This window comes from Apium graveolens, chromosome 5 (assembly GCF_009905375.1).
Source record: "Apium graveolens cultivar Ventura chromosome 5, ASM990537v1, whole genome shotgun sequence".
Lineage (NCBI taxonomy): Eukaryota > Viridiplantae > Streptophyta > Magnoliopsida > Apiales > Apiaceae > Apium > Apium graveolens.
The window spans coordinates 36,954,020-36,971,244 of NC_133651.1; the positions used below are offsets into that span (position 1 = coordinate 36,954,020).

The window sequence follows — 17,225 nt, forward strand, 5'->3', positions numbered from 1 at the left end:
AGTGGATTATTAGCGTTGTGGTCAAATCTTAATGCATGTGTGGGTGGATAAACAGTTCAAGGTAATTGCGTTTGTTATTAGAATGGGTCTTTCAAAGTTGAAACATAGGAACGATCGGTTCAAACGAAATCTTTTAACCATTTTATGTACTGCTCCATTAATGATTACCACCTATATTGATAGGACTTTATCCCAAAACTTAAATTTATTTGCCTATCCTTTTTACTTCTACGTCATCTATTATGTGTGATAGATAATTTTTATTGTTAGATCTCCCAGGAGATAATCAAATGAATATCCTTGAATGAAATGTCAAAATATTATCAATTATTTTAATATTTAAACTACTCTAAAAATTTAATATCAGTCAAAAACTATTTTCATTAAATGTTTTTATCATTTTTAATAAATAAAATAAATCTATTTTATATCGAAAATTGTTCAGGATATAAATATCGTCAACAGCAGATAATTATTAAAATTGAACATGATCAAAATGTTTTTATATTTTATTATTTATACATATTAATTTAATCTATTTATTTCATCACTCAATCAAACACATTATATTAAAAATGATACCTCAATCATATATCAACTTAATCCCATTTGTCATTTCAACTTCATATTATTTAGCGAACCAAACCACCTCGAAATTTTTAATTAAGAGAATGATAATCCAGAGTTTTCAAGATTAGAATTCTGCACGACAATAAAAACAATTAAACAAATATTCAGAAGCATGAAGCCAAAACTAATAATCAGCCCTGAACAAGCACAATGATCAAAGATTAAAGAACACTGCAGAACAATAAAAAACACCCCAACTCTCCAAATAATATTATTAAACTATAAAAAAGGTACCACGTGAAAATTAAGGGCCACCGCTAAATAAAATTTAACTTTACTTAGGAGACTGGGACTATTTGAATTATATATATATATATATATATATATATATATATATATTATCTCTATTAAATATTAAAAAGAATCACTAATAAAAAAAATTCAAATTCTTGTGAACAGTTTTTTCTATATATTTTTTTCAAATACCCGAGCTTGAAATTCAATTTAAGCAGGTTTTTAGTTTTGATTTAAAAGATTCTGGTATATAAAATATGTTACAAGAAATTATATCGCAAAATGTATAAATCAATTTTTTCAATATAATATATGAAAGAATTATATTTACACAGGCAATAATTTTTCACGGCATCAGCATCATATATTACATGATTTCCACCATACCATCTCTCTCGTTTAATTCCACTAAGTAATATTTTTCATTTTAATAAATTAGCGGGGAGAATACAAGAAATAAATCATATTAAAATGCACATACTTTAATTTTATATAGAGTATTTGTCAAAAGTATCTGCATTATAATGTTGGGGCACAAAAACATTGCACTTTAATTTTAAATATAAGAATTATTAGCTGTAAAACATGAGCGCTGACACAAATGACTACAAACATGTTGCAATTTTTTGGAGGAAGGAGTAAGTACTAAAGCTAACATAATTAATAAAATAATAATGTTACAGTAACTTAAATTAATGCAAGCACCCCCAATCCACTTGTCTATTACTGTATTAAAAGGATTGTTTGTCAGTACAATTAAATTAATATTTTAATTCAAATGCAGCATATATTTTATATCCGGATAATATGTTGATAACTGTGTATGGAGCAAAAGACCAGTGGCCCATTCCTGACCCCAACGATTTTTTTCTTTTAATTTATTTTGGTAAATAGACCCCAACAAGTTTGGCCTATTGGGTGGCTGCAGATATATTTTTTAATCTTGGGCATATTTCCACAAGGCTGGTGGCGGCTGTGACCGGTTATGAAGGTTTCACGGTGGGGGGCTGCCCCAGATAGAGCCAAGATTTACCTGTTTGTGGGGCCACAATCTTGTCATAGACTATTAAATTTTGTCAACTTTAAACCCAAAGATGTCATGATATTATACATAATATTGTAAACAATTTTTTAAAAAAATATTTAATTAGACCCTCTTCAGTCCATGACATTAAAATAGTATATTTTTAATATTATTTTAAAGTCAAAATTATATTATTTATAAATTAACTCCAATTCATTAATGCTATATCTAAATAATAATATGATATTCTTATTTTTCCAAAAGCAAAAAACTTATTTGAATATAATAGGATATAAATTGGATATAATAAAAATAAATTTATTTTTTTAATAAAGATAAGAAGATAATAGGAATTATGAATTATACCAAATATACTTTTACTATAAAATTTAGTGCCACTTTATTTATTTGGTATTAATTTTGACACTATTATAATGTCAGGTTAGAACTCATTTTACACCAAAACTTACATTATTATAATATAGTGTCATAATGTTATTGAAATGTTCTTACTAATATTTTCTAATTAATATAATTATTTATTAATTGGAATAACCTTACCAGTCTACTCTTTCTTTTTTACATTTCTTAAAAATACTAGCTTTGTACAAATGTGATGCACAGGATAATTATAATTTTTTTGTAATTTTTTTTTGAATATTTATTCTTAATTTAATTAATTTTTAATAAAATAATTTTATTACCTAGATAAATTTTATGTTCTTCATTAATAATATATTTTTTCTAAAAAATTATACTTTTTGTACTTATATATTTAATTATTATTTTAGTGTAATATTTTACATTGATAACCTAAGTATAACATATATGTTATAATTTGTTTAATTTCTTTCATTATTTGATTTTTTTCATATTATAAATTTGTAAATAGAATATTTTAATCATATCATATAATATGTTTACGTAATTATATTTTTATTTTTATATATGTTTTTTAATCTTGTAGACTTTAATTAAAAATTAGAAAGTTGTTTGAAGTTGCATCTTGCGACGTTTATAATAATATTTTTATAATTTTTTTTGTTTAAGTAATGATTTTCAAAAAAAATACTTTCACCTAATTGTCATAGTAATTTTAAATATATTTTATTAGATTGGTATTTCAATTTTGAATTGTAATAAAAAATTATTATTATATTTCTTCCTAATTTTTATGTTTTATAAGATTCATGTGCTCCAAATTTTTGTTTTAAAAGACAAACGGTATTTTCCTTCTTACAAAATAAAACATATGTAATAGTTATACCTAAATATAATTTAAATTTGTTTTTTATTTTATAAAATAAAAATAAAAATTATCAATTCATAAATATTTTAAATCAAATTGTTTTTTGTATATATAATATATAATACTTTTAATATTATTTTATATCATTTAAGAAAATATAATTATAATTCACATAATATGTTATGTAGTTATTTTTATTTTATTTATATATTTTATTTTCTCAATATTATGGAGTTTGATCAAAATAGTTTTTTATTTATTATTATTATATTTTTTCCTAGTTTTTATGTTTTATAAATGTGTAATTATAGTTTAATTTCTTAATTAATTATCTATTTATAAAGATTATTAGGTATTTTAATGAAATATTTGAATAGATGAAATACATATAGTATATAATATATTTTATTGGATTTGTATTTCAATTTTAATTTGTAATAGTTTTATTATTATTATTATTATTATTATTATTATTGTACCTACACTTTCACATGTGTTTTCATGGTACTTTAAATGTATTTCATTAGATTTGAATTTCAATTATAAATTCTAATAATTTATTATTATTTTTATTATATTTCTAACTTATCATATTATTTTTTTTAAGAAAATGATACTACTTTAACCCGATTATAAATGATTTGTTAATTGTTATTTATATTAATTTTTATTAAAATAATTATTGCTTGTATTATATATAATATAATACTTTCAATATTTTTTAATATCATTTAAGAATATATAATTATAATTTAATTTCTTAATTATATATGTTTATTATACAGTAAATATTATAGTAGAATAATACAATATTCCTTAATATCTATATCTTACCCCTTATCATTTATATATTAGCAGTGCAACTGCACTATCTGACAACCAAACCATATAAATTCTCTTATTCTAATTAAATATAGCATATAATTAATAACTAATAACCGGATGAAAGGCAGGTACAGTATTCTCCTTGAACAAGAGTCCAGTATTTCAGGTTCTAAATTTGAGCTGTTTGAACTATATAATCAGTTTTCTAACACTTGTAAATTATTTATTAAGTCATAATTACATGTATATTTACCTGTAAGATATTTTAAAGAAGTAATCAAAGTCGCTGAAAAAATTTACAAGTGACACAATATTATTTTAGGTTATAAAGTTTTGTTCTATCTATAGTCTATGGACATAATGTTCAACAAGAATCTGATTCTTTATTTATGTAGTACTCCTAACAATTATACCGCCATCATTTTTGTAATTGATAGATGCGTCAGCATTCTTGTTTGTGTTAGGAAATTAGCGATAATTAAACTTGATATATAATATAACGAGAGTCTGTTAGTAGTATTTTAAAGAAGAATGCTATATTTTAATCAGGAACCACCGGTAATATGTCACGTTTGTTTTCAGATTAGTGAGTTGGCAATGTTCCGGCTTTAATAGATTCAACGAAATGAAGATATTTGTTGTGCGTTGTTAACATGGAGGGTAACACCTCACCTCTCTGGCTCTCTACATCCAGAAAATTTAAAACTGCGTCTACAAGACAATGGATTATTAGCGAGTGCGCCCAGAAATCATAATTCTTTGCATGTAGATTAAAGGCATGTTTGTCTGTGGCCTTGTAAGTTACTTATGGTTTATAAGCCCGTTTGTCGACCCAATTTTTAAGTTGAATTTACGGCTTATAAATTGATAAATTAAATGTTAGTAACGACATATTCTTTTTCGAACTTATTTTGATTTTTCACTTTTTATTAATTTTAGCTTTTAAAGATATATTTTAAAATATAAAATTAAATTTAAAAGTCATGAATTAAGATAATTATATTTAAAAATTATTTATTTTAGTTCATTTAAATTAAAAAAAGCTGACTTATAAGTAAAATTAACCAAACGCTTACATAACTTATAAATATTCATCTAATTATCACTTTTAAACAACTTATTAATTTTAAGTTATAAGTAACTTATTTTAAAATTTCCCAAAAAAAACTATTAACTAAATTGGTCGCACTGTGAATAGAGATGCACAAAAATCCCGGGTCCGAAAATCTGGCCCGACCTGATCCGGTCAAAGACCGGCCCGGTCCCGGCCCGGGCTTCGGACCTCGACGGGCCCTATATTTTTAGGCAAAGCCCGGTCCGGCCCGACCCGGTTAAAACCCCGAAAAAACCCGGTTATAATCTGATTATTCTAATATATTTTCTTATATATTTATAAATTCACATTTACTCTAAATATAAATAATACTTTAAACACATATATATTTACATATTTGTGATTAATAATATTATTTATATATTTCGTTGCATAAATAATGAAAGAAGATATAATAAGTACACTATATATATTTGGATATCATATTATCGTAACGATGATAAAATGTATTATTCTATAAATATGTTTATTTTTTGCCGAATTTAAATGTTTTCAACGAATTAATGTTTTCATAAAATATTCAATGTAAACTAATACATTTTTACGATGACCTAGTTGCCAACATATGTATTCTTCGGAATCTCTAATAATACTCGATTCGATTTAAATTAGAAAAAAACCCGACCCGAAAAAAACCCGGTTAGGACGGACTCTAACATTTTCGAAAAGCCTGACCCGGCCCGACCCGGTCAAAATTAAAGCCCGAAAAATTCAGCTCGATCAAAATCCGAGTTTTTTAAGGTTCAGTCAAAATCCTGGCCGATAAACCTTTTGTGCATCTCCAACCGTTAACCATATGGGATTTGGGGTTTGATATTGGTTGGAGGCTTGGAGCGGAGTTTCAAAAGTTTAATTTATAAGTTGCTCGATATCACGACCCAAAATTAGCTAGTGTTATCCCGTAACGATTGTATTCGAGAATTTACTTAACTTTCGAGAAAGTGACGGGAGTGAACGCAGATTATTATATAGTGTGCTATTTTCCTTCTCACTCATTTTTTTTATAAATTTTTCTCATATACATATTTTAACTATGATATAAATTATAATTTTATAATTTTTAATTTTAATAAAAAATTGAACATTATTTTTTATTAAAGCTAAAAATTTAGATAACTACTTCCTCCTTCCCAGTTATTTGTATACAAATGGTTTGGGTACGGAGGACAAGAAATACAATAAAATAATTTTAGTTTTGTTAAGATAGTGAGATGAGAGAGAAATAAAAAGTGTAATTTAGTGGAGAAAAGTATAAAATTGTTAAAGTGGTGGGACCATTCAATATTTAATAAATAAAGTGAGTGTAGTGAGAGAAAATAGTGGGTGTAATTGATTTTTATATTATAATGTTTTTACTATTTTTGGTAAGTTTGAAATGTATATAATTGAATGGGAAATTCATAAAAAAATGTATAGAAATGAATGAGACAGAGAGAATATATTTTGTAAGAGTTTTATATTGAGTATTTCCGTCCCCCAATTTAAAAACTTAGATGAGAAGGAGGTAATATCAAAGATAACTCTTATAAGTTGGTAAAGTGAGGGACACCAGACGGAGACATGAAACAAGTAAATATTACTATTGTCAAGTGTTATAAAAATTTGTTAATCCGGACGAGTACTCGAATGAGTGCTGGGAATTTGGAAATTAGTTAAATCAGATTTAAGTAAGTACTCAGTAAAATTAATTAATTACTCAAATTTTGAAAATATACATGAATACATATGATTTTCGAATTATACAACCTCGATATTACCTCATGTATGGGCCTATAAGCTATCCTTTTGAGAGATCGTAAATACCTCAAGTTTGAGTTTGACAGCTATTCGATTTCAATTAAAAGGTAAAAAATTTATTATCACATAATAAAGTGAAGCTTTATTATTTTTAGTAATACTTTTTTCTAATTTACCATCAAATAAATGTCTTTTACCCAATCTTTTTGCAGAAACATAATTTTTCTGAATCATTATCAAAAATACAACTTTCACGATTGACAATATTTCACACATGCTATAAAACAAAATTAAAGTTCTTGGAAGATTAAAAAAAAACATATTACAAAAGATAAAACATTAAATTACAAAATTGAAAAAAATCAAATGTACAGCAGATGTGAATTGTATAAAGTAAGCCCTATTAAACTTGCAAGTTGCAACAACATCATATACATGCATCCAGCTTGAAAGGTTGAACTACTTCCCACAAAGACATGACCGAAATCCAGAAGATTTAGTGTTGGCTGTAGGTGTATTCATTTTAACTTATAAGTTACTCGAAAGTCAAGCCAGTCTCCAGTCTCCGTAATCTCAACCTTCTTCTACCGTCTCTGGAAGTTGAATGTTTTAATTGAATAAGCAAATGTGACAGTGAAAAGAAGTGTGAATCCAACCACTGCAAGTCCAACAGCATAAACATTATCATGCTCGAACCCGAAATAATCTTCGATAAATTGCTTCACAGTTTGGTTGTTATTGTCGCTAAGGGTCTTGTCATCGATGTCTCCGAATTGTGATGCAATCAGACCGTACAATGTGTATGCAACTGGACATACCCAAGAGTACCATCTCCACCATTGAGGCATACTCTGTTGTTAAGACATTAAAACAAGAGGCATTAGTAATGTACCTTTTTTAGTGTATGTTCTTGTCAGGTTTCTCCAAAAATCAAGAATCAGGCCGAGGTACTGTAACTTACAGGTCGTGGGACGATAAATCCTGAAAAGAGATTCCACAATCCATAAAATGCAGCAGCAATGATAGAAGCAACATCGGCATTGGGAGTCACAGCCACAGTCATCATTCCAAAGAAGGTGAAGTACATGAAGGTGAAAAACATGAAAAACAAGTACCAAAAAAATTTTGCGGCTGTCCATTCGAATCCAATCATTGAGTAGACAATTAGACCATATACTACCGCCTGACACATGATATATGGAATTTCGACTAGAACCTGCAAAGATATCAAGGGAAAATTAGATCAATTTCTGAATTATGCATGCCTACAGAGGCGCGCACATGACTAATTAATTACCTGTGCGAAAGCATATGGCAAAGCTGAATACATTCCGGCAGCTCTTTCCCTGTAAAACACCGTCCGTTCTACATCCACCACTGATTGCACTGAAGCAGCATTTTGGACCCCGAGGAAGAGGCAAGCAGTATACATAGAACCCATTGCATTAAAGAGATCTTGCCGAGAATCCCTGTAACGTTATCCATTTTTAGTGAGATGGAAAACCAAAATATACTTTAATCATTTCAACAGTCAGTACTAATGCTATATCTGAAGTTTGTAACTTACATTTTGGAACCAAGATCCCAGAACATCGATCCAAAAATTAATGCTATAGCAGTCGTGAAGAGAAATCTGACTGCAGTATAAGCTGTGTTTCTCCAGTATGAGCATCGCTGTTTCCATAGACAAGCCACACACTGGACAATGAAAGATTGCGAGTACTGAGTTGGAAAGCTGAGATCCGAGGAACCCGGACGAGGTGCACTTAATTCTTTGATGAGTGCCTTGTTTCTCCTATAATGTTCATACACGATTAGAATTCAGCATTATAGCCATTTTTACGAATTAAGAAGCATTTAAGTCAAATATCTGCAGTGTTTCAACTTTAGTAAGTGAACCTACTTGTACAGGTCTGAATTTTTGTATATTTCAGTAAAATCAACCCCCAATATCGTTTCTTGAGAAGCTGCTGTGACTTCCAACATCCAGGTGGCTGGATTATATCCATCTTTAATTTTACTTATTCCTTGCATTCCCTATAGAAGAGAAAATTTAAAAATAGGTATCATCATAAGAGAAGGTATCATATTTATACATTGACGTTCATAATATATATTTTCTTCATTGTGCTCACCTCAAAGTATGAAATTATATCGCAAGATTGCCGACCTACTGGCCCTGCATACAACTCCATTCCTCCTCGCTTCATCAAGAAAAGCTGTGACCCATGTAGATAATTTTTTAGTCTCGATAAGTAAATAGTTGAATAAGATCTTATGCCTAATCATTTTATTATGCATAGGTGAATGTATCCCTTTGCATGTAAAACATAGTTCCATACGGACCCTCAAGCTCTCGTGAGAGCAGGCAGCCTTATGCCCCCTCTAAACATATGTGTTATCTTGTATTTAGATATGTAGGTGCATTTATATAAGAATCTTTTACCTCATCAAAAGCTTCAAATATGTCAATACTTGGTTGATGAATGGTACAAACAACTGTTCTTCCCGTGTCTACTGTATTCCTAACTGTTCTCATCACAATTGCAGCAGCTCTTGCATCCAGCCCTGAAGTTGGCTCGTCCATGAATATTATTGAGGGGTTTGATACCAATTCAACAGCAATGGTTAGCCTCTTTCGCTGCTCGGTTGAAAGACCACTTACACCTGGCAAACCTACCAAAGCTTCCTTTAAATTGTCCAGTTCAACAAGTTCTATGACTTCATTGACAAACATCTGTAGAAGACAAGGCATTTTTATGTTAAGTTCTTTGCTCCATCTCATAATTTCTGTTCCTGGCTCTCTGACTATTATAGACTTAATGTTACAAGTTAGTACGTATAGTTCAGACATACCTTTCTTTTTTCACTATCAACTTCTGCAGGTAGACGCAGCCATGCTGAGTAGAGCAAGGACTCATAGACAGTAACATGAGGCGAGTGGATGTCATTCTGCTCACAGTATCCGGCTATCCGAGCAAAGGTCTCCTGGTTCTTTGGATACCCAGAAACCGTAATGTTACCCTCAATGTATCCACCAGTTTTCCGACCAGCAAGTACATCCATCAAAGTAGTTTTACCAGCACCACTAACACCCATTAGAGCAGTAAGAACACCTGGCCTGAAAGCTCCACTCACACCCTTTAGAAGTAATAGTTTATCTTCAGAAACACCTTGCTCTTTCATTTCCTACAAGAGTAGATTTCAACAGGTTAGGTTCTTATTCTTGGTCTACATAGTAGAATTTAAAGTCACAAAACCACAACTGCTCTATATTACCTGGGGCATGTCAACTGAATACTTAATATCATCAAATGTGATAGAATGTGGTTCAAATGGAAGAACCATTCCTTTTTTCTTGTTCTGATTATTTTCAGCGGTGGATTCTGCCAACTCATCAGTACTTTCTGCTGGTATCATAGCTTGAGGCTTCCCCAGAGCTGAATGGAAAAGTGACATACCAACAAAATAATTAATCACATGAATAAAGAAGAGAAAAGTGAATCGTAGAAAGTAAAACACTCACGATCAAGAAACTTAAGTGCAAGCATGTAGCCAAAGTTGAGTAAGAGAATGAATCCGACCAAAGCACCTGCCCCTATCCAATACCAATACGAATAAGGGAAGAAACCTCGAGACTTTAGAACTGCAACTCCAACGGTATCTCCATTTGAGGTTAACTTAATTAAAAAAAAAACAAATAATTAGCCTATTTCAACATCAATCAGGAAGAAAAATTACAAGATAAGTGTAAAACTTACTGTGTTCCACTGATGGCCAAGAAATTCATTCACTGCCATGGCATTCATACCATACATCATTGGAGAGCTATAATAACCCCATAGCCACCAATCCGGTACGCTCCCTGACAAATTACACAATATAAGCAACGGGCTACTCAATTTAAAAATTGAGTGAAGAACAAAATTTAAAATTAATCGACATCTAGTACCTCGAGCAAGGGCAAAGCCACCCAATGCGAAAAGTATAAGCAATGCAAATCCGCCAAACGTCATTGCAAGTGTCATAGTCCTACCCAATGCCCCAGTCATCCGGAATAGTCCAGATGCCATTTGGTTTATCAGAAAGAGTAACAGGTACTGTTTGAAAAATCTGCAATAAGGATCATTTTTCATTAATCATAAGCACAAAGATTAAACTAATATTTTTTCTGAAAGCAAGATCTTCTTGGTTGATTAGTTTACCTTCCAACATTTGGGTCAAATCCAATAACATAGTAAGTAAGGACAACCCAAACAGCAGCCTCCAAAATTGTCACAGGTATCCTGGTAACCCATGTCGGGAGAGCATATGACCAAGTAGGGAAAAAGAGAAGGTCTCGTTGCTTATAGAAGACAGGAAGCTTCGCTATAGTCATGGCAACCTCTGTCAGCCCATTAAACATAAGCATAACCACACCAAAAAATAAAGCACCATTGTAAAACCCCCCATCAGTGACTGTTTCAGTTTTGAACTCGGTTCTGAAGAACAATGTCATAGTGATCAAAGCCATCACTGTAAGCTGAAAAAGTTTACAAGTACATATTATTCGTCACTATACAGTCACAGCGAGAAAACCCATCAATGAAATAAGTAAAAAGGACAGATAATGTAGAAACCTACTTGGCACAATTTAAATATGTAAACGAATGAGTTTCTCTTCATAAGCAAAATTTCTCTCGCCGTCAAGGCTTTCATGATTTCTGTACTGTTAACGCCATACTTTTGGGTCGTCAAAGCAGCTGGATGGCTTTTACTCTTGTCAAATGAGGTTGCAAGACCATTCTCAACATGCTTTCCAACATGGAATGATTGGAAAGCCACAGCGAATTCTTTGGATGTAATAAATCTGTAAGGCTGGTCTCTCTGTAGCCAGTACTGTTTCTGATCTTTTTTTGATGTCACCTGCACCACAATTATAATAGGTATATCAAATTCTACAATAATTTCAAAATTGAGAAAGCAATTGAACAAGGTTAACCCTTGTTGCTTACCTCTTGCAAAAAATCAGCAACACCTTTCCTTTGCGGACATTTAAAACCCATAGATTCAAAAAACTCGAGCACATGTTCACGGGGACCCTGATAAACTATGTGGCCATCTGACAAGAGAATAATGTCATCAAATAGCTCATATGTTTCAGGGGCTGGCTGCAGGAGAGATATGAGAGCAGTTCCTTGCAGAATGTGCACACTGTGTCGGAGTGCTTTTACAATCTGAAAAGTTGTCGAACTATCCAAACCAGTAGATATCTCATCCATAAAAAGTGCCCTTGATGGTCCAACCAGCATCTCACCTGTAGTTAGCAATAGAATTGATTAGCTTTCATACATCAGCTAAACACGAGAGTATTTTTACTTGCTTGAGGCTATAAGATAAATTTAATGTTTGCTTAACCTGTTGTAACACGCTTCTTTTGTCCTCCAGAAATACCCCTAATCATCTGGTCACCAACCATAGTGTCTGCACATATATCAAGTCCCAAAACCTGCAAAGAAATTAGGAGTTAGTTCATTACTCTCATGTTACGTTTATCGAATGTAATTATAAAGGCTCTATGGGAAACTCTAATACCTTCAGGACGTAATCTGTCACCACATTAGCCTCTTGACCTTCTGTTGCAGCTGCCTGAATTATGGAGTACTAACGTTAGAACACATATACCAGGGCATTTCTTAAAATTTATGGAAGGACCCAAATCTTGTTTGTGTCGAATTTTGAGAAACCATGGCGAATTGAACTTTATGCATCTTCAGGATAATTTACTCATTATCCAGCAATTTTAATGATATTCTTTTTAAATGGGAAAAAATTAGAAGGCATAAATATGGACTTATTTTAAGGTTTTTTTTGGTTCTTTGTCACCTCTAACAATAAGATGGAACAGGAGAATGTATGAAATCTAGCTAAAAGGCCGATAGCTAAAAGAATTCCCCTGATAAGACTGTCAAGATTGATGGCTTTCATAGATATAAGATGCATAAATTGCATTTGCATTCTCTACAAAATTCATGTTTTTACCTTCATGTAGATGTCAAGATCAGGATCGGGTTTGATATTTGCATCCTTCTCTCTTCTGGCCAACTCGACCAACATTTCTGGAAAATATTCACGAGTAGTGTCACATTAAGCATTTACTAAGAATGCAAATCAATTGCTGTAGTATAAGGTGTCATAAGAAAATAACAAATATATAAAAAATAGTTCTAACCATAGCGCGATCCGACCCCCTGGACCCTTGCAGAAAAAGCCAAGGTTTCTCTCACAGTCATTTCTCCTATATGTAGATCATGTTGGCTGATATAGGCAGCTGTTCTTTGGGGAACAAACTCTTTCATGCTATGGCCATTGTAAGTCACGCTTCCAGAAGTCTAGTGTTGCACAATAAATTTTTATTTTCTAAGTTAGTTTTCAAATTCAACAAAGAATAGTTTGCTCCATTGATTAAGACTGATCAATCCTCGTGAAATTTACCTTAAGAGCGGGATCTAGCTTCCCAGCCAGAGCAAGCATCAGTGTGGTCTTCCCTGAACTGGGAGGACCTAAAAGCAAGGTCATCCTATAACACATCACGTCAAAAATTAACGTTCGACAAACAAAACCCGTAGATATATAAACTTCAATGAAAAGGATGAATAGTTTGAGTTGTTTTCATCAGAACTCACCTGCAAGGCTTCAGGATTCCGCTAACATTTTCAAGAATAGTTAATTTCTTCTTGTTATTCGGTAGTAAATGGATTGTGCTTAACAGCGCCTGGTGAAACCAAAGAAGAAGAAACATACATGACTACATGAACAACTATGTTACAAGAAAATAGAAAGACAAATTAAGCCACTGTTGAATTCTGCTTGTTTGTTATACCTCCGCAATACTACGATTGAAGTTGATAAAAGAAGGCAAAGCTCTGCTTCCTACAAAAGCTTCTGCCTCAACATTTAAATTCTCGAACCTGACTTCGATTGTGGGCAGCTCAACTCCAACTCTGATATAGTTATACCAGTCACAACCAAACGCAAAACCAATTAGTTTATCAGCAATATGAGTGACAATTATATAGCAATAGACGCAAAAAGAACGAAATTCGGAGGTAGAATAGTGACAATTATCCAACCCCTCCCTCCCTCCCATGCACTTCAAATGCAATATAATATATATTGAAAAACAATACTAAAAAAAGAGATTCAACTCGGCAGGAAAAGACCGTTTTTCTTGGAGTCTTAGTAAAGTACCTGTCAAGCCGATCTCGGAGCTTTAACAAGAACTTCTCATTATCTTCATCAGCAATCTTAACAAGCCTCTCAACTAAGTTCTTTCTCTGATTGATTCCAATACCATCAATATCAACTTCATTAAAACCAGCACCTTGTGATCCAAGAAGCAAGCCTTTTCTCAACCTATCAAAAGTAGGCAGTTTCTCAAGAGAAGCCCATTTCAAAGCCTCTTCATCATCTTCGTCTCTCACAGATTTCGAAAACACATCCAAACCCTTATCTCTCCATAATGAAGTACTACCAACCCTCATACTTCCCATTCTTTCCCTTGAACTTCTTCCACTTTGCCTTAAACTATGCCCTGCCCTATATAAATTTGCTCCATCCATCTTCTCTCAAAATTTTCACAAGTAAATAATTAATACGATGCCTTCAGTCGAATTTAGTTGGTCTAATTTAAATGTATTTCCTAGATACAAAATATTGCAAACAAATAAAATAAACAATGTGTAGTAAATGAGGCCTAGAGAATGAGAGGGGGTGGTGAAGCTTTAATTTGTGTTATGCATGTTTTTGGTGGGTTATTTATAAACATTACACAAGGAGGAAAATGAGGTGATGTAATGTAATGGAAAATATGTGTGTGTTTTAGTAAGAGGAAGATTCTTGGATAATGGCTGCTGAAAATTATTTCTGGAAAAATCTTGTTTCTGCTACTTGGATTAGGACTTGTACTGTTCCATTCAATTATACATGGATGGCACCCAAGTTGATGCTAGACTGCTAGTCATGCTTGCCCTAAACAAGTACCAAAAATGTTATTTGCTTGGAACAATAATACTATTTTTGAGTTTTTTTGTATATTTTTTAAAAATACAGGTTGTGACAAAAAATAATTAAATGTATTTTTTTTCTTTTTTACGTTTTTCTAGAAAATAAAGATGCTATTTTTCTTTGCATTTGAAATTACATATAGTTGCATCAGTTATATTTGATTGCAAAAATGTATTTTTATAAAAAAATAATTACAAAAAATTCTTTTGCAAATTAAAACTTTACTTTTTTTGCAATTACAAATAAAAAATGATGTTTAAAAAAAGTGTTTTATTAATGTAGTCTACGCATTATTGTTTTTCAATATTTTATGATATTAGTATATATCTTAAGTTGTCCATTTTACGGTCTCATCCAAAATATAACCGATAACATCCCTCCTTTTTGTATAATAAGTTAATTTAAATATCACCTAATACTTAATTATGAGCAGACAATTATATTCGAAAATTATAAGAATCAATTTTTATATTCTAGAAAAATAATATAACAAAATTCGAAGGCTTTTGTGAGTTATTTATATTGCATGTGCGAAATCAAGATATGGGTTTGACTGGCTGGTCTTGTTGACATTTTGACAAGTCTTTAACGTACATATGGAAGGTATGATAATTTTTGATTTTTCAACAGATATTTCATAGACAACTAATAATAAGTGATATTACACCAGATTTGTGAGCAAATATACATGAATTTCCCATGGACGAATTCAAATTTCTTTGGGATGAACTAAGTGAATTCAAACATTGTTACTGAGAGCAACCTCTAAAATGTTATTCAAAGAAAAGCATCCAGCGAAGTTTGTAAATAGTCCAAAGCTGCAAGGAGAATTTCAAAGCAAAATCAACAATTACTAGTATCATCTAGGCGCCCTTTGTTTGCGCATCCTTTCAATAACTCACACAACTAAATTTCTTCAACTGTTCCTCTTATGGGACAGCTGAGTTGGGAAGCTTCTCTTGTAATTACATTGCACTGAAACAAACTTCATGCTTTAACTTCCATTGTACCAAATTTTCTCGGACTGTATTTGAAAACGTATATTTCATTTTAAATTATAGAATAAAATGAAATGGTTTGAGTTTTTTATTTTGAATTGCTAACAACCAATCTATAATCCTTAATGAATATCCTAAATGGATCTCATATTATCTTCAACACTTTCACTCTCCGCTTTGTTCATAATAAAATATTATTACTGTGTCCATAATAAAATGTGAGAAGCATATTGAAAATCCGTCCACCTAATACTTAGATGGTTACATGAAGATTCAAATGATTTTTATAGTATAGTCACGATGTACCAATTTTGAATATTTGTAATGAAAATAAAATACAAATTTAAATTCTCATGCCAAACATATTATTTGAAATTTTAAATGATTTTCAGTTTTTTAAACAAACTGTCATTCAATTTTAGCTTTTTTGGTCTAATCCTAATATTTATTAATATGTTGTGAATGGATGTCCATAGAACTTTCTAGATCTAAGGGGTGTTTGGTTAATGGTTAACGTGTCCCGTTAACGGGAATCAGAACCTTAAACCCAAGTGATATTGTTTGGATTATCAATTTAGTGGTGGGGAATGGGAACTCCATTCCTTCTTGGTGGGTAAATCAAACTCACCATACCCCTTGGGTTTCTATTTCATTCTCATTCCCATTAATCCTCATTCACATACCCTTCATTCCCAATATTCCCGATTCTCATTCCCATGGTGCATCCAAACGCCTCATTAATCTTTTGATCTTTCATAAAAATGAGTCTGTTGACTTCTCAAGTTCATGTATCTTTTATATCCTCACCTATAAATAGTCATCTAAATGGAGCTTGTAAACATACTTGGAAATAATATATTTTCTCTTCTTCTCTCTTTCTATTCTTCTCTCTGGGTGTATCTATACTATATGTATAATACATTATCAACACGATTTGCTTAAAAAGTTTGGAGACCATTTACCGTACAAGCAGTCACCTACATATCTTTTTTATTTATCTCACCTAAGGTATGTAATCTTTCATGTTAAGATAAATTGATTTGTTATTATATTTTTACATGATCATATATACAGAATATGCCCATTTTTGGTATTATACTTCTTTGCACTAGACATATAATAAAAGAAAAATTACATGCATGTATCCCGCCTTGTAATTTGTTTTATATGTACATAATGTTAAACTTAGCTAGAAGATTTATCATATGTTAGACTAGTTAATTACCAAAATAAGTTATTTTAATGTGTCCAAAATATACAAAATTATTAGTTTATAAGCATTTATGTAAATGTATAGTTTCATTTTAAATCATGGATGCAAGTGATGAAAGTTGTTTATGGATTATATAATACCTGTGATATAATAAG

At 31.1% G+C, this 17,225-nt stretch overlaps 1 protein-coding gene across 2 annotated transcripts; it reads right to left on the bottom strand.

Annotated features, from left to right (window-relative positions):
• Nucleotides 1-7,068: 7,068 nt before the first annotated feature.
• On the bottom strand, nucleotides 7,069-14,598 carry LOC141723836 (pleiotropic drug resistance protein 1-like). Of its 2 annotated transcripts, XM_074525750.1 has the most exons (23): nucleotides 14,044-14,597; nucleotides 13,676-13,796; nucleotides 13,479-13,567; nucleotides 13,288-13,372; nucleotides 13,025-13,184; nucleotides 12,835-12,911; nucleotides 12,388-12,441; nucleotides 12,211-12,301; nucleotides 11,808-12,109; nucleotides 11,437-11,718; nucleotides 11,019-11,335; nucleotides 10,766-10,926; nucleotides 10,575-10,678; nucleotides 10,340-10,493; nucleotides 10,093-10,253; nucleotides 9,670-10,002; nucleotides 9,260-9,550; nucleotides 8,949-9,032; nucleotides 8,717-8,850; nucleotides 8,381-8,608; nucleotides 8,111-8,282; nucleotides 7,775-8,029; nucleotides 7,069-7,664 (listed from the first exon to the last, which is right to left on the bottom strand). In XM_074525750.1, exons 1-23 carry the CDS (start codon nucleotides 14,412-14,414, stop codon nucleotides 7,398-7,400), a joined length of 4,293 nt encoding a protein of 1,430 aa, XP_074381851.1. In that variant the 5' UTR covers nucleotides 14,415-14,597; the 3' UTR covers nucleotides 7,069-7,397. The 2 variants fall into 2 exon arrangements, with proteins under 2 accessions (XP_074381851.1, XP_074381850.1); XM_074525749.1 differs by having other exon boundaries at nucleotides 10,575-10,926; nucleotides 14,044-14,598.
• Between the last annotated feature and the right edge of the window lie 2,627 nt (nucleotides 14,599-17,225).

What these genes read in the sequence shown, in the direction of transcription:
- LOC141723836 (XM_074525749.1), bottom strand. Translation starts at nt 14,414, where the DNA reads ATGGATGGAGCAAATTTATATAGGGCAGGGCATAGTTTAAGGCAAAGT. An exon ending in CTCCGAGATCGGCTTGACAG is followed by an intron (nt 13,797 to 14,043) that starts GTACTTTACTAA and finishes TAACTATATCAG; the next exon opens with AGTTGGAGTTGAGCTGCCCA. An exon ending in GATTTATCGTCCCACGACCT is followed by an intron (nt 7,665 to 7,774) that starts GTAAGTTACAGT and finishes TCTTAACAACAG; the next exon opens with AGTATGCCTCAATGGTGGAG.